This window comes from Xenopus laevis, chromosome 1L (genome assembly GCF_017654675.1).
Source record: "Xenopus laevis strain J_2021 chromosome 1L, Xenopus_laevis_v10.1, whole genome shotgun sequence".
Taxonomy (NCBI): Eukaryota; Metazoa; Chordata; class Amphibia; order Anura; family Pipidae; genus Xenopus; species Xenopus laevis.
In genome coordinates, this window is record NC_054371.1 from 80703846 (window position 1) to 80731228 (window position 27383).

Genomic DNA, 27383 nt, shown 5'->3' on the forward strand with positions numbered 1-27383 from the left:
AAATTAATTACATTTATATAGATAATATGGTATGTATTCTTTATAAATAGAGAACTTACTGGAATTGTCTCATAGGAAGGGTCCATAACTTTTATATTTGTAATTTCAGGTCTGATTGTTCGAGAAGTGAGCATAGAAATATCCCGGCAGCAAGTCGAGGAGCTCTTTGGTCTGGAAGACTATTGGTGCCAGTGTGTAGCCTGGAGCTCTGCAGGTACCACCAAAAGCAGGAAGGCATATGTGCGGATAGCATGTGAGTATTTTGTATTTTGCATTCAGTTTCTTGGTTAGTTTTTTTTTTTATTTCCTATCATCACTGTCTCTAGAATTATTGGGTCTTCCTAGTCTTTGGGCATACCTTGAGATCCTAAAACTCTTAATTATCTGCAATATAAGTTAATGGACTACTTCCTAGAAACATACGGAACAGCTTTATTAAGAGCAGCAATGAGCAAACTGCATGATTAATACAGTAATGCATCCTGCTCAGATGAGTTCACCAGACTTAATATGTAACTGATATCTCATCAGACTGTACTTACGGAAATGTCTTTAAATGACAAATACACTTGCAAGACTTTCTATGAGTGGATATCGAACATAGACCGTCTAAGTGGCTGTCTGGAAAGTCGTTTCACTCCATTTTAATTATAAAGAAAGAGGATAATGTCTTAGAAGTAACTTTCTTCTAAGGTATTGCTTACATTTGTATCTATCTAATGCTGGTTAGGTTATTTAATAAACAGGTCTTGTATTTATAGTTACAGTTATGTAAATAAAAAGTATAAAATAGTTATAAAGCCAATGCTTTTTTAAAAATGTGTTCATCACTATTAGTCCATGCAAGTCATAGACATCAGATATACCAAGCCTTGACCCACTTTATTTAACAGAGAGTCAGAGAGAGGTTTATATGCCCCTTTGACCATCATGGGGAGTCTTTTAAAAATTGAAACTCAATCTCCGTGGGCCAGTTCTTGAAGGAAGGGTGTGACATTGGCAACTGTGAAAGTTAGAGGGGTTACAGATCCTTTTAACTTCAGTTCAGATCCATTTGTTGAGGCAATTCATCAGATACCAAGCAAACAGGACCATATATGGCAGCCCGATGTTAATGCATCATTTCAACTTATCCTTGAGATCTATTCAACCCTATTTAGTTTTGTATTTTTCCAAATGTATAACTCTTTGCATTCCTGATCCTGTACAATGTTATAGCTCAAAACTAGAATCTAATGTTTTTCACTGCCATTGATTTTTACATTTGGTTGGTAATACAGTATGAGTACTGCAGCTTATTTTGCTCAGAAAGCATTTGTTTCTACATCCTTGTATTGATACGTATGTGAGGTCTAGCATGTTGCTTGACTGAGTGGTTCTTCAATGGCATCTAAAGAAAATAACTATCTGATAAAAAAAATACAAGTATATGATCTGTAATCAAGAATGCTCGGGACCTGAAGTTTTCAGGATAAGGGGTCTTTCTGTAATTTGGATCTCCATATCATGTCTACTACAAAATGTGAATTAAAAGAATTAAAAATACAATCATATTCTATATGTCTATAATTAAATAATAAAGTAAAGGGTGATATCATATTTTGCTGTGACTTTTGATATTCAGTTGTCTACCACCAAGAAAATACATATACGTCTAATCCTACTTAGAAAAATTGCATACAGTAGAACCCCCATTTTAGGTGTTTCACGGGACCAGAAACAAATGGTGTAAAATCCAGAAAAATGTATAAATCAGGGAAATGTATTATGCATAATATATAGGTGGGACCAAAAAACAATTTAAAATGAAGGGAAACTTAAAATCAGGGGATGTAAAATTGAGGTTCCACTGTATATAGGACAGGAGGTTCCAAGGCCTTTTGTGCAACTAAATTTAGCAGACATAAGGGAAAAAAACTGAAGTCAGAAATATGAATTAAATCCTAATATTCCGCATCGGAGTTATTAAAGTGACTTATAATCCTCTTTCTTTTATAGCTAAGAATAACACAGCAGATGGAGAGATATTTTTCTGATTGGAGATTTTCTCAACATTGATAATTAATGGAGTTTAAACAGCGAAGTAATTAAGATAAGCCTTAACAGTTAGCAGTACATTTTTGGAAATGTGAACCCACACACTCCATTACATTCTCTGTAAATAGGTTTTTCTATGCATTCTAACAGATGCTGCAACAACTTTCTTGTCTAGAATTGTTTTTATATATTAACCCAACAATCCCCATTACAATTTTCTAATACTCTGACTCCTGCCGTGAACATACCTGCCATAGAAATTTGCAGTTTTGCTTGGGGCGGCAAGGGGAATTACTACTGGCAAGCTGTTAGCTGAAGGAAGCATGGAGGGGAAAGAAAGCAGATCCTGTACACAGGGCTGACTTCAGAAATCATGATGCCCCATACAAAAAATAGAATGACTAGCACTTTATGATCACCACTGAGGCTCATATTTTATGTTGTAGGCCCAGCATAAAGTAGGTTGGACCTTTGATAATAGCTCTTCCTGTTTTTGAAAGAAAGTGAGATGATATTAGACATGCCAACTATGGTCTGTTCAGCCTATTACAGGCTCAGGCCAAACAATTATGTCTCTTAGGCAGTTATTACATTTGACTGCAATTCGAACATATAGACCATGAATCAGTAGTTTAATCTGATTGTACTCTGGGGTAGAAAACACTAGTCTAACCAATGCCTTAAATAAGAATCTATAAAGGCAATCAGTGAAATGATGCTTTACTGTCTATTTTCCGGAACAAAAGGTTTTTATCTCCGTTTAGTGCTTTAATAAATATATGTAGTATATTTGGAGAGGCACATTCACAACAAGTAAAATAAATGACTAAGTTAACATACTGTCAGAAAAACAATAAAAGTGCCTTCAAAGCATTTACTGTACAATTTCTGTTTCCCCGTGTAACATATTTCTCTTCCCTACACCACATAAAACGGCACAATGTTACCATGTTTAGGAAGCAGCTGAAAACAGTCGCGCAGTTTTCGTATGAAAACAAAGTGCTGAAAATGGAAATTGTTTCAAAACACATAAACGTGGGGATTTATCTGGGCAATAAAATATTAAGGCCAAAATAAACTGCTGTTTTAGCCGCTTTATTGCATAACAGAGCCCTGTTTTTTTTTTCTTTATTTATGTGTTTTGGCACTTTCCCAAAGAACACTTAGCAGATGGTCATCTTACTGACAAGTTCAAGCAAAGGTCTGAGCGTATTAAAAGTGCAGACAGCACTACAATAAAATCTGCTCCGTTCCATTTGCAAGAGCTTAATTGTGAATATTTTGTTACAATAATCATTTCTAAATAAAAAAAAAAAATCTTTTTTGTATTTAAGACATTTTCAGAAAGTTCATATTTTCTTATCCAAGTTTAAAGAAAGATTATATTGATTATATAATTATATAGATTATTATATATTATTAGTTCCTGTGTTGATCATAGTGTGTGTCAATGTGATAAAGGCTTAGATCATAAATTCAACTGGGACAGGGACTAGTGTGACTGTTGTATAATCTCTGTAAAGCGCTACAGAATATAACACTTTACCCTGGAGCACAAGTGCTAGTGTGCTAAGGGGTGCACAAGAGCATCCTTTAGTGCTTGCTTGACAAGGCTACCCAGAGTAAGTGCCCTGTATTTAGGAATTAACAGCAGCTGCTTATTTTAATAATCAAGAACATGGAAATAGCTGTGGTACCTGGGCCCCAATGCAAAATTTAGGGTTTTTTTTTTATCAAGGTCCGAATTTATCTCAGTATTTCTAATATCAAACTTCGAGCAACTCAGAATTCCTGAATGGACCTTATTTATGAAGAAAAAAGCAATAAAAAATAGGGTTGGGCAAACTTCAAAGCTTTCCCTGAAAACTCTGAATTGTTCCCCGAATTGAATTGAACTCTGAATTGAAACCCCGAAATTATCGGATATCGGTACGGACATCAGCGCAGACACTGGGACTTAAACATGACCTCGAGAGCTTTTAGATGCCAGGGTTTTGATTCTGAGTTTTTAAACCATCGGACTTTGATAAATCTCGAAAGAATTTTAGGTTTTTTTTTTTGCTCCGAAAACTACGAATTATCGGAGGTTCGGATATTCGGATCTTAATAAATAACCCCCTTAGTGTCCACCCGTATCCATTGCCACTATAAAAATCAGACTCTTCATAATGACAGAAGCTGATAAATAGCCATCTGCAAAATGATTTCATGTAACGATAATATCTTTGTTAAAAAAAAAATTGCAGGCACAGAGAGCAAAGCCACCTTTTCAACGAACATAAAAAAACTATTCTAATGAGGGCTATTACCTGCAAAAGAAAATACAAATATAAAAACATTTTATGATTCCCCCCAACCCACCCACACATATAAAAAAAAATATGTTTCCCACGTCAGTATTAAAACTTTCAGATTTCTTTCATTAGAGAGAAAAAAAGAAAAGAAAAAGGAGTCTAGTAATCGATCTGCTTAAAATGTAGAAATCCTGCACAGAGCAGTTTTCTATTATAAGTGAGAGCTATTTGTCATTTTTAATAAGTACAAAAAAAATAAGACTAATTTGTTCTATAAAGGGAACATTTCCATTTGCAGCAGTTCCTAAACCAATAACGCTGAAATTTCTGACTTTCCGAACAATCTGTACTTCAGTGTGATTGCATAATTAGCCTTCTCTATCATACGCCTTTAAAAAGAGAAAGGAAACTTTTTTTGCATTTCACTTACTGATCACCAGCTATTGTTCAAGATTTAAGAAGAAAAAAAAATGATTTCACCCTCCAGAGAGCTAGTACTCCAGGTCTATGGTCCATTAAAACAGAAAAAAAATGTATTGAACATCTCTGCTCGATGAGCATGTAATGGAATTAAGTGTGGAGTAATTTGAATGTGTGAAAAATGTGTCTGCTGCAGTAGATGCTTATATTTATTTAATAAGAGGTCAGCCATACTGCATGAAATATCTCTCCAAAGTGTTAACCCCTACAGATATTTCCTCCATGTTTTTGCAATAATGAGGAGGTGCAGCAAAGATTTTGAAATATATATTTCTGTTGTTCCACTGCCCCAAGTTTATCACATTTAATAAAAGAGAATCGGAACAGCTAAAGGATGATGGCTGAGGCCAGTGTTTCTCAGCAACTTGCCTGCCAGATCTGACATAGGCAAGTGTTTTCCATACATTTACATAGAGAACAATGACAGGCGCAAGTAGGAGCATTTTGACTGCCTCTGATTTCCTGATGAAGACTGCAGCAAAAACTCCCTGTATGCTGTAGGCTTTTAAAGGGGTTGTTCACCTTTTAGTTTTTAGTATAGTGTAGAGTTTATATTCTGAGACAATTTGCAATTGGGTTTCATTTTTTTTATTATTTGTGGAATTATTGAGCTTTTTATTCAACAGCTCTCCAATTTGCAATATGGTTGCTAGAGTCCAAATTTCCCTAGCAACCATGCATTGATTTGCATAAGAGACTGGATTATGACCAGGAGAGGACCTGAATAGAAAGATGAGTAATAAAGAGTAGCAATAACAATAAATGTTTAGCCTTAAAGTGGCCATACACATGCCAAACGAGCAGATCTCTCCCCGATATGCCCACATTGAGGTGGATCAACATTCGCATCCGAATGGAGGCAATACGGGCAGTCGGATCGCGGGACCGCATCGACGAACAGATGTGGCCGTGATCAACGGGTCCTGTAAGCTGCCGACACGGTCTGTCAGCAGCTTTTATCGGCCTGTGTACAGGCCCGGATTTGTGGCGAGGCCGCAAAGGCCCGGGCCTGGGTTGGCATAAATTAAGCCGCCCAGCCACACGGTAAATTAGTTTGCTTCCGGAGCACTAACATTCGGCGCTAGTGCTCCGGCAAAAAGACAGTATGCGCACGTGCGCTATCCTTTGAGAACGAGGGGGCGACGGAGGACGGAGGACGGAGGCCTCCAGGCGCCCTCAGGGCAAATCTGGCCCTGCCTGTGTATGGGAGCCTTTACAGAGCATTTTTTTAAGATGGGGTCAGTGACCACCCCCCCACCACCACCACCATTTGAAAGCTGGAAAGAGTCAGAAGTATAAGGCAAATAATTCAAAAACTATAAAATAAAAAAAATAATAAAGACCAGTTGAAAAAGTTGCTTACAATTAAAAATGTTGTAACATACTAAAAGTTAACTTAAAGTTGAACCTTTTGAGATAAACTTTAAAGGGCTCCTCCACCAGCAAACTGTCGTTTTACTGTGTAAGAAAATGAAGCAACTTTCCACTATATCTTAATTACAAATTTGCAATGGTTTCGAAAATGTAATTGCTATTTAAAGCAATGTATGCCTGAAGGTTTACATTCTGTGCACTCCTGGCTCTGGCCCCTCAACAACACTGTTGAAAGACTACTGATTAAAGCTGAAACATGGAGGAGACTTGACTTCTTGTTTTTAGAGTCAGACCCAGAGAACAGACTGGGATAATCAAATAATGCTTTTAATAGCATTTTCATTTACGCAATGAACATTTTTAAAATGCATATTATAAAAGTTGCTTAGAATTACAGTTAAATGTACCATAGATATATGCAATAAATAGGGTACATAGTAACATAGTAAGTTAGGTTGAAAAAAGACACACATCCATCAAGTTCAACCTTTAAATATACATGTATATATATATATATGTATATATGTATATATATATATGTATATATATATATATATATATGTATATGTATATATATATATATATATATATATATATATATATATATATATATATATATATATATATATATATAACCTGCCTAACTGCCAGTTGATCCAGGAAGGCAAAAACACCCCATCTGAAGCTTCTCCAATTTGCCTCAGAGGGGGAAAAATTCCTTCCCGACTCCAAAATGGCAATTGAACCCTGTATTCCCTCACTTGCTAAAAAGCCATCCAACCCCTTTTTAAATCTATCTAATGTATCAGCCTGTACAACTGATTCAGGTAGAGAATTCCACATCTTCACAGCTCTCACTGTTAAAAAACCCTTCCGAATATTTAGCCGGAACCTCCTTCTTCTAATCGCAATGGTTGCCCATATGTGTACCCACTGATAAATAAAGCATTAGAGATAGTGCTTTTGCATAAATAACGGGCCTCTATAATTCAACTATTATAGTAAAAGTGTGATAAATCCCTTTAATGACATAACACCCCATTCTTTCTTTCTTTCTTTCTTTCTTTCTTTCTTTCTTTCTTTCTTTCTTTCTTTCTTTCTTTCTTTCTTTCTTTCTCTTTCCAATAGATTCCACCGACTCCCGTTTTAGAGAGCTATTAAAAATGTAACAATTTAAAAACTTGTTTTTACCAAGAGTGTTGCATATTTTCACACAATAACTGGTATAAAAATAGCATTCAGCATTCTGAAACTGCCCTCTTATTATACAGTAGTCCATTAATTCCTTTGTTTGCACAAGCCCTTTTAGCAGATTTTCAACATCTTCTCTGGTGCCTTGTGAGGGTTTTGCGTTACTGTGACCTGTAGTGTGACCCGTAATAAATGATGCATCTCCGTTTTTAAATGATGTGTTAAAGAACTTGACAAAAACAGACCTTAACCGAATACAACCTCTGTGGATTTGACCAAGAAATATCACAGTCTATTAGTTGATCTGTATCTGCAGTCATTTGTGACTTGAGTTTATACAGTAACAGATTTTTATTTTTTTACTTAATCTTTTTTTAAAAAAAAAAATCAGATATTTTAAATTAGACGAAATATGGAGTCAGAGATACAAAGGACACATTCAAAGAACTCTTTCTGCAATTATTTAACACTGCTGAAATGACATTAGCCCTTTCATTGTCAGCAGCACATCAAGCTTAGATTTGATTTCTTCAAGTCGCGACCTTGGCAAAGGTATTTATTGTTGTATACTAGTATACAAGTCCTGTTTCAACTGCGCATACAAGCTGTGTACTATAGTGAGTCCGTTTCCTACCTGGATATATATGCTAGATCTACTGAAAATGTCAAGTCCGTTGAAGGCTTGATGCCACAGTATTTAATATTAGAAGTGGGGACATCAGATCTTTGTTTTCATTACATATAAGGGAGATATTGTACTGTGACATGAACATAGAAAAATAACACAGAAACCATAGATTTATTTAACCCTACGCAGCATTGGGGGATCTGGGCTCACTGGGACTGCCACATGAGGAGCCTGCACACGCCCCCCCCAAGCCCCTTAGCAGCCCATATATGGGGCAAATTCACTAAAGTGCAAAGCGGCTAACGCGAGCACAAATTCGCCAGCGTGACATCATTTCGTTACTTTGCCGATTTACTAACGGGTGGTGGCATAAATTCACTAGCGAAGTGGACCTACTCTAACTTGACTTCACACCCTTACGCCGGGTGAAGTTGCGCTATGGCGAAGGGACGTAACTACGCTAATTCACTAACTTGCACATTTTACTGAACGTTACCTCTTGCGCCAGACTTGCCTTCACCACCTCAGACCAGGCGAAGTGCAATAGAGTAGATAGGACTTGCCAAAAAACGATGGGGTCTTTTACTTTTTTAAGGGTGATAGGCTGAAAAAGATCGTAAATTTTTTTGGGGGTACCCTCCTTCCCCCCTACATTTCCTAACATGTGGCACCTAAACTATACGGTGGGCACATGTATAGGGCAAAATAACAACTCTATTTTATTTTATGATCTTTCCCAGGCTTGTGTAGTGTAATGTATGTGCTGCTACATAAACGTCCATAGCACTTTATCTTGGTGCAGTATGCAAATTAGGCATCGTTAGAGCAACTTTGCTTTGCTTGACGAATTAATGCTGGCGCAACTTCGCTACCTTTCACCTCCCTTTTCGACTCTGGCGAAGTGCAGCGAAGCCAACGCTGGCGCAACTTCGGAGTAAATTTGCCCCTATGTGTTAAATAATAGAACCTTCATTTTTACTGTCCCCCAGGAGGCTAAAATTTTCAGAAGCCCTCATATAATTTGCCTGGTTTCATGAATTCAATCAAAAACATTTTCTGAAGTTCATGTAAAACATAAGAAATATATTTATTTCACCACCCAGGAATTAGTATATAAGTGGAAATGCTTGATTATTTTGTTGTTTTCTTTGGAGGTGGCAGAATTATGCGTACTGAGGCGACTTACTTTTCCAGAACACCTCAAGGCAGGCAGGGCTTCTGATTTATACGCTGTAGGAATGTAAAACAGATGTGCAATGGAAAATGGTAGGAGGGTTACTAAATTATGAATAGGAAGCCATCCAGGATATGGATATCCTATTAAGTTCATTTCATCCTGTGTGGATATCCCATTAAGTTCATTTGATCCTAATGAATGTCATCTTCAAAAATGTCAAAAGTACAGAAATCTACACCTCTTATTCTCTGATCTTGTAAATGATCCTTTGCTGCAAGTGGCAGGTCAAAGATCAGTGACATCATCTTGTAAATCCGTGACTTTACCTATCAGGTCAGATCTTCAGTTTATTCTGTTAATCTAATAATCTCTCATTTCAGTTACTGTTTGTATTTATGAGTCAAAATAAAACACTGGCCTTTAATCTTTTTTTTTTTAAAGGCTCATCATAATCAATGCCATGTGAATCTTCCCCGCTAGCAACTGAAATCTTTATCTTCAAACGTCCAGATGTAAAGTTTTAAATGTCTTTTGTGATAACTTTTATCTTTATGTTTAAATTACTGCATTTTATCAGTTGTGTGTAAAGCAGAACAGAAGACTTGCCTTTCAGGACTAAAAATTCAATGGCATGTACTGTGGATATATAGAGAGAGAGAGAGAGAGAGAGAGAGAGAGAGAGAGAGAGAGAGAGAGAGAGAGAGAGAGAGAGAGAGAGAGAGAGAGAGAGAGAGATTTAATAATAGCAGGACGAGGGCTAATACTAAGCAAAAATCACTGAAAATAAAATAGGTAATGATTGATCTTATATAGGAATTGATTTTAGTATCTATGAGATCCATTATCCAGAAACACATTATCCAGAAAGCTCTGAATTATGGAAAGGCCTTCTCTCATAGATTTCATTTTATCCAAAAAACCCACATTTTTAAAGATGATTTTTTTTTTCTCTGTAATAATAAAACAGTACCTTGTACTAAGATATAATTAATCCTTTTTGGAAGTAAAACCAGCCTATTGGATTTATTTAGGGGGTTATTTATTAAAGGCCGAGTTGTATTTTTCCCCAGAAATTTGAGTTTTTCTACGGTAGTTTCAGTAAAAAGTAACTCGAGATTTATTATGCCCTCAAGATGGAAATAGCTTGAATCCAAAACTACTGCAGCTTGATTTGTAGAAGTCAATGACAGAGGTCCCTTGAACCAGGTTTCAGGGTTTTTCAGTAGTTTTTGGTCAAAAACTTGATTACTTCAGTTCAATTTAAGGGTTTTTTATGTCAATAACTCAATCAATTCAAGTATTAAAGTTTTTCCGCCCCGATTGCACTGATTCGAGTTTTTACATAAGAGCTTTTTTTATAAATAAGCAAACATTCCAGTTGATGATAAATAACCTTTGATAAATAACTCCCGTAATGTTGTTGTGATTTTCTAGTAGACTTTAGGTATGAAGATACAAATTATAGAAAGATCTATTATCAGGAAAGCGCCAGATCCTGAGCATTCTGGATAACAGCATAACTGGATACCTGTATAGGCTGGGTACAAGGGAAAATAAAAATCATGTAGCCGTGCATGAAGATGCACACATAAAGAAGTACAATAATATTTGAAGGTTAGAATTCTTATAGCTAGGCTTTTTAATATGGGCCATATATTTATATATATCCTGTATATAAGAAATTGAGAGCTTTAACTACGTGTTATAGACTGCTGGACTTTAAAAGATAAACAATTTAACATAACCAGTCAACATCATTTAACTGCCTCTTATTCAGAGGTGTATCCATGCAGTCCCAGTGCTTTTTGGCTTGTTGCCTCAATGACCACAATTCAGCATCACATTCCTATCATTAATTGTTTTCTTGACTTCCTATAAAAAAAACTAACACTGTCTAATCCATGACAGTCACTGAGGGTGGCTTCAGGTAAACCTTTCCTAATGAATCTGATAAGCAGAAATGAATGCACTCATGCTGAAGCCCAACCATAATTAGGCACCAGTAGTATGCCGTACAAACATTAGACAAAGCAATACTGGCTGGATATCATGATCAAAGGAAAACCTAAACACTCCCTAGAGATGTTTGGTGTTATTGATGTATCCCTTTAATATAATATTAAATATAATATTTCAGAGACTTTTTGTTTATAACAAGGACACTTTATCATCTGCCTGTTGTGTAGTTTTGTTTAAATACTGAATCTGTTGTGCAGAGAGATTGGTGTGGCAATGCACTGAATAACTGCATTTCATTTTATGTGAATCATCCACATAAACATTTTCCAAAATGAAGTGGACATAAAATAATGCAGTTGTTAGAAACCAGGACCACCCAGATACACATACCATGAAATTTGCCAGTAGACTTGCACAGATATACATAGATATTTACATATGAACTGAGAATTCACAATAGGATTTGGCTGATTTCAAAGATTTATAAAATATTCACTTGAGCTGAACAAGCAGTAGGTTGTCATTACTATTCATAACTCACTTTTATACATATTTTCCATAGGACCCCATCTGGTTAACGTCTTATTATTTCATGTGATACAACAAAGCCATTGCTTTTAAACAACTCCATGAAAATCTTGCCAAGACACAAAGCTATTTCATGGCTTTAAATGTTTTCTAACTTTATTATATGGTTGTTTACTTACAAATTCTTGGAGTGACTGCTAGAATAATGTCACCCATGGTGATTATACATGTGTACTCTGCAACTTTTATGAGCACAAGAGATAAAGAAATGAAGCTGATCGCTTCTAAATATAATCAATGGATATTGAATGCAGGTATTTTCAAATGAATAAAAGTGCATACCGAAGGAAATTACCCCTGATTGTTATGGAAACAATGGATACAAATTCTCCATACTCAAGTAGAAATACATATTTTAAGCAAATCTACCCAACATAAGAAATTAAGTGATCAAAAACCTTCTGTAAAAAATTAAATGGTGTATCTTTTTTTCTAGATTTAAGGAAGACTTTTGAACAAGAACCACTTGGGAAGGAAGTGTCTTTGGAACAAGAAGTTTTGTTGCAATGTCGCCCTCCTGAAGGAATACCTGGGGCTGAGGTGGGTACTATTGGCATAGCTTTATCTGACTGTAATTGATTTAGAATTGCTACTTGTTACTCCTTTTTCAGTAGATATCCTGGACTATGGGTATACATATACAGTTTACAGCACACTGGACAGAAGTAACCCTAGTTTCGAGTGTAATCACTTAACCATTTTATGGCCTATCTGCTGTAAAAAAAAGTAAATTAAAGCCAATAACAGGTTAACAAAAAAAATCAGTTTCATTTATGAATATTTCTAGCCTGGATCCTTACAAAGCATACCTGGTACAAGTGGATAAACCATTCAATACTCAAGGTTTTATTATAGCTAGTGTTTTATAACTACACACTGTTGTGGATAAGTACATTTGTTACATTAAACAATTATACTGAAATATCATGGATTTTAAAAAAAACTTTTAAAAACTTTTACAAATATTCTAATTCTTATCAGGATAATTACGCCATTGGTGGTAATTTGTAACGCCCTAGGTATCCCAGGTCAGTGCTGTGCCAATTACACACTTCATAATTCTTTTCCTATTCCCTATTTGTTTCTTTTTTCACTTTACCTATGTTAGATTAGAATTGTATAATTCAGCAATTCAAGTAAAAAACAAGTGGAAAAATAGCCATGGCTCAATTAAAGCTCTGTGATTTGCTACAGTTCAGACTTAATAAACATTCAAATGGATTGATTTGCTAACCTTGAGCTACAACATATCAAATATTACATATTTCTGTCATTCCAGGTTACAGGAGAGTTCACCTAGATATTGATCCTGCATTTTTCATTAGTGTGGTGTAATAAGATTGTGATCTACAATCTACAATCTTGGTGTTAAAGCCATTTTCACTTAAATTCTGTAATGTTTCATAACAGCTACAGAAATGGCTGTCAAAAGAGATGTCTTACTTTCACAAAAAGAAAGCCAATGTTCTTCATAAAATAGGCTAAATCACTCTTCCAAGAGCCTGGATTAAATGAGAATACACATAAAATACTGCACAGCAGCTTAGTGATATTTTCAGTTTGAACATTTGTCTAATATCCTTAATACACTTGATACAACAAGTCATCTTCACAACAGCTGTAATGTTAATCTTTTCTGTTGCCTGATCTTTTCTGTGGCCCGATCTTATCTGTTTACCAGCAAAGAGAGGAACATGATCCCCTGGCACAGTCAATGAACTATTACTCTATAATACTTTATTATCAATTAACAACCCTAAGTGGCATATTTCCTATGGTATATAAAGTAAATATAGTTGCAAGTGAAATCAGGTTTTGTTTAATCCAATTATTTTCTTTGGTTCTGACTCTTGAATTAAAACAGTAGAAGTCAGTTCAATATGACTTTTGTTATTGTAGTGTATTTCAGCTAGTAGTAAACTGTGCAATTATTAACCTGGTGGTTTACCTATGCACCTCTGTGTTGATGGCATGCTGCACTTTAAACATTTTCTCATTCTCACTGTCATATTAGTTAATGGCATTGTACTACACTGTTAATGATTCTACATGCTAGGTCTGAAAATCCTGGATACATCTAGTCATATCACAACCATTTCCAGCGAGACCCACTGAAATGTTGGGTTGTCTGCTATTAGATCCCATATGAATAGCGACAGTGCACATATTCAAACAATAAGCCTGTGTCCTAAACAGAACTGAATTAAGACCAAATGGGTTCCTAGGCTTGGTTGGTTTCTCTGGTTGCAATGTTAAAGGAACAGTTCAGTGTAAAAATAAAAACTGGATAGGCTGTGCAAAATCAAAAAGGTTTCTGATATAGTTAGTTCAGCAAAAATGTAATCTATAAAGGCTGGAGTGAGCGGTAATAGCCAGAACCCAACTTCCTCCTTTACATCTCTCTTTCAATTAGTTAGCGACTTTAAGGAGGACCACATGGGTCATATGCTTTTGATCCTTAGCATGCAGGTCAGATTAAAAACGCAAACAGTTATAGCCCCCGTAAAGTTATTGGCTGGTAACCAATAGCAGAGCTGCAAAGCAGTAGTAGTAGTAGTGTTCTGGCTATTATGTTACACATCTGTTAACTCCCGCCTTTATACAGTAGATTACATGTTTGTCTAAAAACATTTTTTACATGCTATCTATTTACCCAGTTTTTATTTTACACCAAACAATTCCTTTAAGGCAGAGTCTCTCAGAGGCACATGTATTTTTTGCTCTGTTGTTGCACATATTCTGCAGCAGCCATTAAATATGCTCTATACTGATGGACCTCCTATATATATATGATGGGGCCTGCTTACAGCCAATTTAAAAGAAGTTTCATGCATCTTGCCATAACCCGAATAACTAGCTTACACGAGAAGCATAAGAAAAGTGTGGCCCCCTCTGGCCAGTCTGTTCAGTTTAAGATGAAGCTTTACAGTTCTTTGTTTTCTATCTTTTTGACAAGATCAGATTAAAATAAATATATACCACATTGATGTATTCCTGGTTTCCATTATGGCACTTTCCTTTTCAGTATGCCAAAGCAAGAGGTGAAGTGATGTTTTTAACTTGCTAGTAATTAGGCAGTCAGGCTATGATTTGGTGCACTATAGAACAGGTGGCTGTTGAGTGCATCTTAAGGGGATGTAGGTGTAAAGACATTGTCTAAGGTGGTAATGATTGTTCCTTTTTAATTCTTCATAATATGCTTTGTAAAGAAGCAAGGATTTCTGATTGCCAGCTAATTGACTTCAAGCTGCATTTGTACCAGGGCATAGAACAGCCACCAATTAACACTTGGCAGGCTAAAAAATGCATGCAGATTTGACTTTCAAAAGAGCTATATTCCTTTTTCTTTCTTTCTTTTTTTCCACTTTTGAAGTCAAGCAGATCAAACATCCAGATTCGAAAGAAGCTTAGTGATTCTTCCTTGTAGTCTTTTCAGTACTAATAACAGCTCAAAGAGGAGCACTAATGAATATGAATACCTTAACCCAATACTATATTAGTGCCATTTTCCAAAGCTAGAAAACTAATTGAAATTAGGGGGAAATGGAAAAGAGGAAATCTAAATTGCAATAAGATTTTGGCTTTTGTTTTTGTTATGTATTATTTTTGCTATTTACCAAGCATCATATACAGCAGTGATGTCCATCCTTAAAGGACATGATAAAGAAATACTTTCACGTGAACCCTGCATCTCTAGTTTTGCAAGTTACGGTGATATGAACCATAACGATTCATCGAAATATTCATACATTTTGACTATAGCATAGTTCTAGGTTGTCTTTAGCCAAAGCATCATATGGCCTATATAACAGCTCTCCTACTCGTATATCTACCCCCACAAGTTTCACATACACAAAGAATTGGACCATAAATGTGCTCCTTTCCTAACCAGAGCAAGTCTTTATTTTATGTGGAGCAGCTGATTCAACTATTCAAGTGTCCTGCTGAGTAGCTTTGTATAAAGTATTTATGCTGTCCTAGTTAAATCACTTGTATGGCATTGACTCAAACATGCAGAAACTCTGCCACCCCGAAATATGACGACTCCTTCCAACAGTTTTTCTCTATTAATGGGTTTAAAATAAGCATCATATTTAATCAAAAGCACTAAAGACCCATATGACACACAAGAAAATTCTGTCTGCCTCCCAATGCTTGAGGGAAGAAATTGGACAGCAAGAATGTACGTTGTTTGCAGTAGGCTGTATTAGCAATGTAAAATGCCACGGGCAGATGGCAACTCCTCCAAACTAGCAGCATCAGGTGGCTTTTCATACTAATTGACTATTAATATGACTGCTGTTAGTCTTATTTAATGAGAACAGCTTATGCTTTTGTTTCGTTTATTAGCTTTTTAATTGAAAAAACTATGGAGGATGGTGGATGTGGGACTTACATGGGAAGATAACAAGAATAATATAACAATAAGATCAGTCTGATTTTCAGTCTTAACTATAATTTAAAATGTGTGGCCCTGTATGATAAACTAGCCCCAGCTTTGTAAACACTGTTCAGAAGTTCCACTTAACTGAGCCAACGCTTATGTGCTCTGATGGCCTGTAGCTTATACACAGCACATAGATGGTCACTTTATGGAGGGCTAGGCACAAGAGGAGGACTGCTTAGAAACTTTAGAGCTCCATTTAGTAAGCTCTTGTGCCTAGCCCTTGTGACACTGTTCATGACTCTGCTACGGCACAAGGTGCTGAGGGCTAAGGTGGTACAGAAGTAGATCATCAAATTATATAACTTGCTGTCATACAGCAACAGCTTGGCATAGTTACCATGGAGACACAATGAGACCCTTTAAAAATTCACACTGAATAATTATGTGAGTAAAAAAAAACCCAGTGCCAAGGCTTGAGAATATGAACATAAACCTTGGGACATAGACTATATTAAACATAAAAAGTGTGCCCAAATGTTTCTACTTTTTTACATTCCAGTCCAGTAGCAACCATTACTCTTTACTTATTGGTTTATTAATATATAAGAAACAGATGGATCAGCAGTGTTATACAGTATAAATTCCATCTTTCTTACCATGCCTCTACCTTACTTTTAAGGGGAAGTAAACCTAAACATAACATTTCTGCTTGATGAAAGCATATTTAATTCAATAAAAATGCATTCAAACTTCAACAATTATTTGCGGTTCTCCATCTTGAAAAATGGAGTCTTAGCCAGAGGAGAAATAACTACTTCCATACTGTTACAATGAATTTATATAGTCAGGACCAGGAGTAAAAAGAATAGTAGGGGACAGACAGACACTGCTAGCAATTATATTAACAAATGAGTTTCAGATCAATGAACATTTTAAATGAATGTGTATGGAAAAGTTGCTTAGATTTAATTTGCGTTCGTTGCCACAATTGTTCCCAATGAAATAAATGCTGTTGTTTATATCTTCCTGACTGGACTAGTGATTGCTCCGTTCAGCTTTTGTCAGGGGAGTATTGGGAACTAAGGGGGCCACAAGTCGTAGAAATATTTTTGGAGTATAAGGCTATTGGTTACCTGGAATATTTTGGGACTATTCCTCTATTCCTCTGAATGATTCTTTGAATGTCTGTCCAATTCTATTTTCTCATTCTTTTGTGTCCATGTGATCAGATATCTTTAATACCTAGCCTACAGTAGGTAGGCACAATATAGCATTTTGTTGAGTGCCATCACTGCTGTTATGATTTCCAACGCCATGCTACTAGTATTAAATGACACTATTCAATAAGGTGGGCAGATTAGCAATAGTAAAGACCTTTATAATGTATTACTTCTGATCTGATAGTTAGCAGAGCATAGATAACATTATGCATTCACAGGAAACACTGCATAATGACATTACAAAAAATCTGTTTCATTGTCCTTTGGCTGGGGTGAACTTCTAAAACCTCTTTATAGTATTACACCAATAAACTGCTAAATTGTTGTCAGCATGCAGCTTGGTTACTGAGCACAGGATATGAACTAATTCAATTTACTCTTTGATTTTGTTTATAGTTTCAAATTCTGGCCACAGTTCAATAACTTCACTGGGCAGAATTACAAACATAAAAACAACAGGCAGGTTTAACTTGTGCCATCACACATTTGTATGCAGTACCGCATCTATTAGCATTAATATAGCAGGGAAAAGGGACATGGCATTACTCATAAAAGGTCTCATGCTCTCTGGCTCTACATTTGGGGTGCCTGCCAAAAATCCTCAACTTCTAGATGACATTAGTTTGGCGTGGCTTAGTTTATATCTGATAATTGCTCGCCAATAGCTTTTCTTGTTCATATAATCACTGGTTTGATTAATGTACTCTGTACTCGTTTATTTATGTAATGAAATTCTGTACTGCTTCACATTTTTTATGTTTTTTTGTTACATTGCAGTAATTGCTTCACATGTCCTAAGGCAATGTAGGCCTGGTATCACAGTTCTCTTGGTCGCTGTCTATTTTTTTCACCGCCTCTTAGATGCTGATGGTTACTTATGCTAACATAACACTTCATTTTGGTGGCATGTGGCAGTTTTCCTTTGTTAATTGGAACAAATGTGCCAATTATGGAGATTCATCTCTTGATACCAATCAATGAATAATTAGACATAACACATCTGTCTCTCAATGGAGGAAGGAGGTGAACAAAGACAAATATACACGAAGAAGCTGTGGGAAAAGTAGATCTCTTTAGTTTGGTGAATAAATGGCCATATTGTATTGTTTTTCACTCCCAAAGTTAGAGATTTAGTTCTGGCTTTCCCAAGCCATTAGAAGCAAATAGCTTGCAAAAAATAATATCCCATTCTTATGAAACATATTTATTAAGAATATAACATCATGTTTATTATTAATAGATCATTGGTTTTTCTATCACGCCTTAGGTGATTAGCGTGGTGTTATAGATAAAACTGATTTTTTTTTGTTAAATGTTTAAACAGATTATTCTGTCTTCTTTATGAATAGGGGAATGGTTCAGTGGTTAAATCAATAGACTGAAACAGAGAAGCATAAGTTAAGTTTTTATAACCTAATGAACTTCATAGAGCCCTTTTAGTCTCTTTTCATCTGGAACCATACTTAAGACTATAAGTTCTGTGTAGAAAAAATTAAGGTGTAAAGCCTTGTATATAATTTATACTGCTATATAACATTACATACGCTTACATACAGCTGCTTGCACTTAAAGAAACTATATATAGAGAAAAGATACTGCCCTAAATAGGTCTTTAAAAAGTGTATCCAGATTAATTGATAGTGCTGGCTCCTACATCTGGTTACATAGCTAACATATCAGCTTGTACAATTCACCCTGATGAAGTTTACATAGTAGTGATTGGATTTATAATGGACTAGCATAATCAATAAATCGGGATACTCTTTTTAATCACCCTCTGGGTGCAGTATCTTTTTTTATAGATTAAACAACAATGACTATACAATATTTTTACTGAAGAAGTGTGACTTTTTGTCTGTCTGTCTGTGTGTCTTTAAATTATCCAATGATTATAAAAGGCATTTATTTAATTCTATGCATTACAGAAAATATTTCCTCTTCGGAGATTTTGCTTCTATACAGATTGGGCAATTTCAGGCAGTGTGTTATATGCCATCGTTCATCAGATGATATATAAAATTAGCCAAGTTTTGTTGAAAGTTGATCTATTGACATGAAGGCAGCATCTGTTTTTGTTCTGCCTTCATTTGAACTGCTCCCCTCAATTTACTTAAGGACATTGAACTGTTATTAATGACCTTTGCTGATAGCAAAGAGACCATTTATGGATTTCTGCACATTACTGCTCTGCCTGACACATTCTGAAACACGAGCTCTTTAGCACAGCAGTTACTGACAAACATATTGTTTACAACATATAATGGTCCTATAATGTGGTAATGTGCTATCCCATTCTGTGCCAGTGCCAGGGTGATCAGCTACACAGGAAAAAACACAATACACTATAACTGATTTTGTACAGTACAACACTTATTGGATAAATATTATGAGTTGTACATGGTACTTAGGGGCTTATTTACTAATCTACGTTCTCTCTTTTTGGGGCAAAACTAAAATGTTTTGGGTTTTATTAAAGCCTAATGCAGCAAAATCCCCGTCTCAGACCTGCTGAGGTTGTGAATAACTCAATGGCAGAGGCCCCTATCCTATTTTGTAGTTTCTGTGGTCTGCGCTGGGATTATCCCAAAAATCTAACCTTTTCGGGCGAAAATCCCAATAAGTTTGTGCTTTTCAGTTTTATCGAGTTTTTACCAGAACTGATTAAATCTAGCTTTATTAATAATAAATAAGGTCAAATAGTGGATTCTAGTTTATTCTGACTTTTTAATTTTAAAAATCAGAAAACATTGGATTTTGATAAATAACCCCCTACATCTCTGCATATTTATATTGATTTATTATAATGCTTATGTGTACTTATCTATACTGTAAGATTGTACAGCACTGAAAATCCTATTGTCATGTAATAAATAAAGTTATACTTACACAGGGGAGCAGCTGAAGGTTGTTAAGAGGATGCAACTGCACCAAGGGGGGGGGGGCAGAAACAGGATTAAAAATATACAGGTATTTAGCCAGTAAAATGAATCTATTCATAATCCAATGAGCAGAGATAGAAAGATAGAGGGAGTGGACTGGAATCATCGGGACATCAATCAGGCAACATTTGTTTATAGTTTCAAAGCAAGCATTTCATTGATGGATTTGGGTTACTAGACCTGGATTAAAAAGCCAACTACAGGTATGGGATCCGTTATCTGGAAACCCGTTATCCAGAAAGTTTCGAATTACGGAAAGGGCGGCTCCCATGGACTCCATTGTAATCAAATAATCCAAATTTTTAAAAATGATTTCCTTTTTCGATGTAATAATATAACAATTGATCCCAACTAAGATATAATTAATCCTTATTGGAAGCAAAACCATTTTATTGGGTTTATTTAATGCTTACATGATTTTGTAGTAGACTTAAAGGTATGAAATTACAAATTACGGAAAGACCCGTTATCCGGAAAACCCCAGGTCCCGAGCATTCTGGATAATAGGTCCCATACCCGTACTATACTACCTCCTAAATTGATATATTATTCAATTTGTATTGCTCTACTTTTGTTGTTGCCAAGTAGATGCTACAAGTAGATGCAGACAAGCATATAAGAGCAGCATGCGGCTATCTATTACTTTGCCGACCTTGGAACTTTCAATTAAATGCACTACCAGTGCTCATATGATCTATCAGCTAAGATATCAGGTGAAAGTAATGTCAGAGCAGCTGAAGGTTTTGGGCAGGGTAAGTCTATTTCAAGTATGCAGAAATATGAAGTGTCTACTATATATGTCTTTTCTCTCTTGCAGGTTGAGTGGCTGAAAAATGAGGATGTGATTGATCCCGTAGAGGATCGGAATTTTTATATCACCATTGATCATAATCTCATTATTAAACAAGCAAGACTTTCAGACACAGCTAACTATACCTGTGTGGCCAAAAACATTGTAGGCAAAAGACGAAGCACCACTGCAACAGTAATTGTGTATGGTAAGGATCATGAAATTTGCTGGGTATACCCTAGTGTCATTTTTAAAATAAGGTAACTTTTTTTGAAAAATATTTTGAATTATTTGTATATGCATTAATCCATAAAGCAGGTATTTTATTAGTTTGCCAGAAAGCTACAAATATTTTTAAAGGTGAACATGTGCTTAATAAATGTTCATGCTAGGTATTTGATATTTCAACACCTGTACCAACAATATAGGATTTATATATTTTATTTTTTTGCATTTAGCTTCAATCTTAGTAAGATGCATTTCTTGATTGCCTTTAGTAAATGGAGGTTGGTCCACCTGGACAGAGTGGTCTGCATGCTCTAATCGTTGTGGAAAAGGATATCAGAAGCGCACCAGGACCTGTACCAATCCCGCACCTCTTAATGGAGGATACATCTGTGAAGGGCAAGGTGTTCAGAAAATGGCTTGCACCTCTCTTTGTCCAGGTAACTACTCAGGAATGCTTTTGTAAAGACATTGTTTAAAGTGTCCAAGGTGTCTGTCTTTCCTTGCCTTTCTTTTAATTGTCATTAATAAATATATAGACCACCTTAATGGTGATTTGGACTTTTGTATCAGCAATACTGCAGCCATACCTGATTGTAGATAAAGATGAGTCTAAAACGTTAAAAGGTCAATAAAAGGCAATTTGTCAGCCAGACTGAGATATGCATTTGACTTCTGAACAGAGGATGGTGAATGGACAGCGTGGAGTAAGTGGTCTACATGTGGGACAGAATGCACGCATTGGCGACGCAGAGACTGTACAAATCCTCCGCCGAGAAATGGAGGGAAAGATTGTGATGGCCCAGTTCTGCAGTCCAAGAACTGTACAGATGGATTATGCATGCAAGGTATGGGATATTCTGCAAGTTTTATTGACCTTTTTATGGTTAATTTACTAACACATTTATATTATATTGTTTCTTCTTATTTCTTAAATTGCATAACATTTTCATAACTAACAATAATTCATAGCTATTCATCTGTTCTTTTAATATGTAGTATTTTCCTTAGTTTAAAGTTTGTTTGAATATGAAAAGAATAGTAAACGTATGTGGGGAGTTAATATATAGAAACAAAAGTAAGATAGTCTTGCAATATTTACAACTTTGGTAGTACATATCTAGATACAATTGATAAAGTTGGTTTGGGAATAGAGTATTCTCTAAACATATAAGTCATATTTGTCAAAAGTTCCAATTTAAATCACAATTGCAATAAAAACAAATCACAGCTAAAATGTGATCACAACTATTCCTGTAAACATGATTGATTTCTGCAATTTTGTGCATATTTATTAAAAAAGAAAAAATTGCGGCAAAACTCATAAATTACACTTTTTCCCATTTACTGTCAAGCAAGTTTTTAAATATCAACTGGCACAAAATCATGGGGAAAAAATCTCGATTTTTCAGCTTGCTTTAATGTTAAAGATGCACTTCTCATTGACTACTGTGGCATCAAGGTGGGGAGATTTTAATTTTTGATTTTGTAGATGTGTTTTATAAATTGCAAAAAATCATAGTAAACCTTAAGCATTTTTATGTGATTTTTATGGATTTGTGGCAACATTTTTGTGATAGAGCTCCTCCATGTCTGCGTTCTCTCTGGTCTTATACTGGGAAATTGTTTAGAATGACATTTTCTTTGATTATTCAAAATGTTATTTTTTTGGGGTTTGCATCCCCTTTATCGTCAGTGGCATCTGGGAATTTTTTATCAAAACACGTGCAGCTGATCCACATATTGGTGTGATCATGAAAATAAGCCATTGACTTCCAAGACGATCAAAGTTCCCAGTATGCCATGGCCCTTAATAAAACTGGGCAGATGCTGGTTTAAGATCTTTGGTATTTTTTTTGAAGATTCTCTCTGAGGGTTTTGGATATTAGAGTCAATATGGTTTCTTGGGAAAATGCATTATATATGCTTCACTTCAGCAAATGTTCTATACTATAAATTAAGATGACTATTTATAGAAGCATAATATTATTTTTTATGCATGTTTTTATGTATAGAGACAGATTCCTATTACCATTATGCTTTTATAAAAGTAAATTCCATAATGAAAAATAAAACAGTTCCATATTCACATTCATTGCCTGAGGGTGTTTCCCATTCCTTAGTGTCTGACTTTAATTGTAATATTTTAATGGTTTCCTATATACAAATCAAAACCTTATAATCCTGCTCTGTGATCCATCACTCCTGCAGAAGATTGATTTGCTATGCTTTATAACTCTCTCTGAAGCTAGCGTGTTGGCTAAGTTAGTTTATTTTCCCTCCCTCTTCATTTCTTCTGACTGTCATTAGTTTTGTCACATTTATAGAAGTTTAGCATTTTTCCATTTATTCTGTTCCTGAAGGGAATAACTTTATGATGGCCCAATGTGGATAGCAGCATATATAGTAGAGTGAATTGCAATAATTACTCTACCCTGCCTTTTTAATGTGGGCTTAGTGTCTGCAGAAGATAATATAATACCATATAATATTGCATTTAGTGGGGCCATCTTACCTATATTATATTGTGCCTCGCAGCAACTTCCTTACCTCTCTCTATATGTCAATTACTCCCAATTTTAAGCCCTTACCTTCCTCCTGTTTCCTATTTACACTTTCACCCATTATAATAACCCAAAAAAATTCAACCTGTTATGTCCCATAGTCCTATCTATATATGTTTACAAAACCCTTCCTAGTAAATAACTTTATTTGTTTCTACAGTATGTTCTTCTTCTCCATAACTATGTCAACCATTCTGCTATCCTTTTGTATGTTTAGGGAGAACCTATACCTTTAAATTACAGTGATACAGGTAGCCTGCCAGCCAGGAGCAACCTCACTAAATAAATGCAGCTGATGATCTCTGAACTGCTGAGGGGAATTCCCACTTATGTGGCAGCTGCTTCAAAGCCCTGAGAAGGACTCCCTTTGGTTTTCCGTGTCCTGAGAAGAGCACGCTTTGCTCTTCAGAGCCCTGTCAAGGACAAGGATCTTATTGGTTGCAATTTGCTGCCTTCCCCTTCTTGAATGCAGGTGCATACAGTCACAGCATCAGCCCATCAGCGGACATACAACGTATTTTGTCTAAAGTATACATTTTCACACACATTCACAAATCACTCACATATATAAACACCAGTGTAAAAAAGTACCTGTCTGCCACTAACATAAAAGAAGCATTCATCAGAAATTCTTCCTTAGTAAAATCAAGCAAAGATGGCATGGGTTAGTAATCGCATTGGCTTCTGTACCTTTAAATTGGTACAACTGGTACATTAATCCCAGACGATTTTTTTTTGTAGGTTTTAGTTGCCTTTATTTTGTTTTCAAGTGCTTGTGTCCTTATTTTTGCTTATTCATTTTATTGCATTATAAAACATATACCGCTGCTGAACTTTTTGACTCTTTCCCACATCATGAAGTTGCTTGTTTAATGAACCTCTAACGGCTCTGAAGCTGCTTGTTTCATTTTTACACTGTACAAGAGCCATAGGCTGGAGACTAATTCCTCCATAAACTTGTATTAGCCTTGTTTCTTCTCACAATCTGCTTAATTGCACAGCATGTAAATTATGCCTGTGTGAACTATTAGTGTGATATCGGTCTAGAATAAATATCTGGTAGGGAGCAAGTATGGTTTTTTTTGGTGTTCTTAAAAGAAGTAATCTATTGATCCCATGCCCGTGGATTTTTTCTATAATCAGGGTCTCCGAAGCACACTGAAATAATATTATTGTAAAGAATAATTAGCAAAAAAGATTTAATTACATCTGTTCTGCATTTCGGTCCATTCCTGGTATGGCAGGTCTATTATTTTCTACATTAACATCAGTTGGGAAGATCAATGAGGAATCTCTTATACGGCAGTAAATTTCAACAAAAATCTGCAATCTATACTCATATTGATTTCTGTCAGGATAAAAACTGTGGAGTTGTCACGGCACCCAGTATTTTACATGGAAAGCTGTTGATTCTCAATTGCTCACTGTTTTATTTCTACTAAACCTGAACTAGTATATAAATCCAGCCTAAGTCTCTCTCTAGAACAGTAGCTACCCACCTCATTTTTACCTAGGCCTCTCTCGCTTTACATACAGTATAATACTAAAATGAATAATAGGGTTAAAGGTGTCATAACTACATATTCAGATTGCCTCCATTGATACATGTGTAACTGCTGTATAATCGTTGAAATTCAGTGCTTAGAAGCATAAAAGAAATTAATTCTTTTTTGGACCTGACATTTTAGTACAGGTATGGGATCTGTTATCTAGAAATCCAGAAAGGTCATCTCCCATAAAGTTAATTTTAATCAAATAATTCAAATGTTTAATATTGATTTATTTTTCTCTGTAATAAGAACCTTGTTCATGACCCTAACAAATGTTGAATTAATCCTTATTGGAGGCAAACAATCCTATGGGGATAATGTTTAAATTATCTTTAGTAGCCTTAAAGTATGAAGATCCAAATTACAGAAAGACTCCTAATTTGGAAAACCCAAGGATCTATTTTGAATAACAGGTCCCATACCTGTATAACAAGCAATTTTCAGTGCAGTAGAAGAATAGATTTATTTATGGGTACTGGAAAGTGTTTTGAAATCTACTTAGAAAATGAAAACAAATGTCTGGTTGATGCACTGATGCATTTAGCACTTATGTGAGTACGTATGTCTTCAAAGTACCTCCATAACGGACGATGTTTAAAGTGAGTTCAGTATTAGTGTAATAGAAAGCTATATACAGTATGGTCTGTACTACTAACAGAGAATTCTTCAGTCAGCCAATATATGCAATTAAATACATAAGGATACACTATGCCTATCCAATTCTCAATAAAAGAATGCACATTCAGGCTGTGCATAAATACAAGTTTGCCAACAGTAACCAATCATCTTTGTGATCCTACCTCCCCTATTATTGGTTACAAAGACAAGACAGATTCCATAACTTGCATATGGCATATTCCTGCCTTAACTTTCAATTCAGGTTTTTATAATATACACTTATTTTGTAGATGCTAAACTTATAAGGGAGTGCTGGGAGCTGTAGTTTTATAACTTGCCTCTAAATACCTTATTATTATTCTTCAGTCTGTACGCCTAACAGATTGACTTCTAGTCTGACCTTGCTTTGAATGGTGTTAGGGAATTCATATCAAATCTTTACTTGGCTTTAAGTGATTAGTTATCATAATAAATGCTGGATTTACCTAAAATCTGCTCTGTGTCTCAATGCTGTTTTCCCCAGCAAAATGTATGGTATGTTGTCATGGATACTAATAGCAAAGATTTGTCACCGAATAATCGCACCCCTATTTGTACAGTACATTCAGTCTAGGTATTAACAAGGGATTCTGAATCACTGTAATAACAGCATTTCTTAACCTAATGTGCCATGTAAGTGAGAGGGGAAACAAGCAAATAGATTTTATTTGACATTTTATGAATCTGGTCATTTATTTCAACGCATCACAGGACTTGTAATAAATGAAATATTCCACATGCATCCACATCTGAATCTCGCTGTGCGTTCATTTGAACTGTTTAGATCGATTTCAGGTCAAATCGGGTGCAGAGACGGTCCCGGAATTCCTCTGAAAACAAATTACAAGGTTAATGTTTCTTTTCCATAAACAGATAATGGGATAGGCTGGGAATAAGAGGAACAGGAACAGAGTTAGCAGCTGTGCCTTTAGACAGAAATATCAATATATTACTCTACGGTACATGTACTAACATTTTTATCCCCTTTTCTTCAATTGCTTTTCTACCACAAATGAAGAAGTACCATCGTATGTTACAGGTCATGGCTGATGGCAATGAGAGAACAGAGGGCCCCGAGTCATGCTGAAGGGCTGGGCTTTCTAAATATACACTAGGGATGTACCACCTGCAGGCGACTACTGAAATGTTTGCAGTTATTGCATTAAAAGTCACAGCATTTACTCAAGATTTAGTAACCCACGGCAGTCAGATGTTTCCTTTCAACCAGATAAACAATAAATGATACCTGCTGATTGGTTGCTATGCGTTACCAGACAAAGAATAAAAACAGCCAAATCAAAGTTTCACTCTAGGGCAATATCT

The 27383-nt window shown here is 35.6% G+C and overlaps 1 protein-coding gene across 2 annotated transcripts in view; it reads left to right on the top strand.

The window, feature by feature from the left end:
* The window catches only part of unc5c.L (unc-5 netrin receptor C L homeolog), a 218437-nt gene that overhangs the window by 149586 nt on the left and 41468 nt on the right, over nt 1-27383 (top strand). For both annotated transcript variants that reach the window (XM_041590751.1, XM_018252094.2), the window contains exons 3-7: nt 110-253; nt 12165-12268; nt 21092-21272; nt 21562-21729; nt 21973-22137. In XM_041590751.1, coding sequence (XP_041446685.1) covers nt 110-253; nt 12165-12268; nt 21092-21272; nt 21562-21729; nt 21973-22137 — 762 coding nt within the window. The remainder of the gene's footprint in view (nt 1-109; nt 254-12164; nt 12269-21091; nt 21273-21561; nt 21730-21972; nt 22138-27383) is intronic.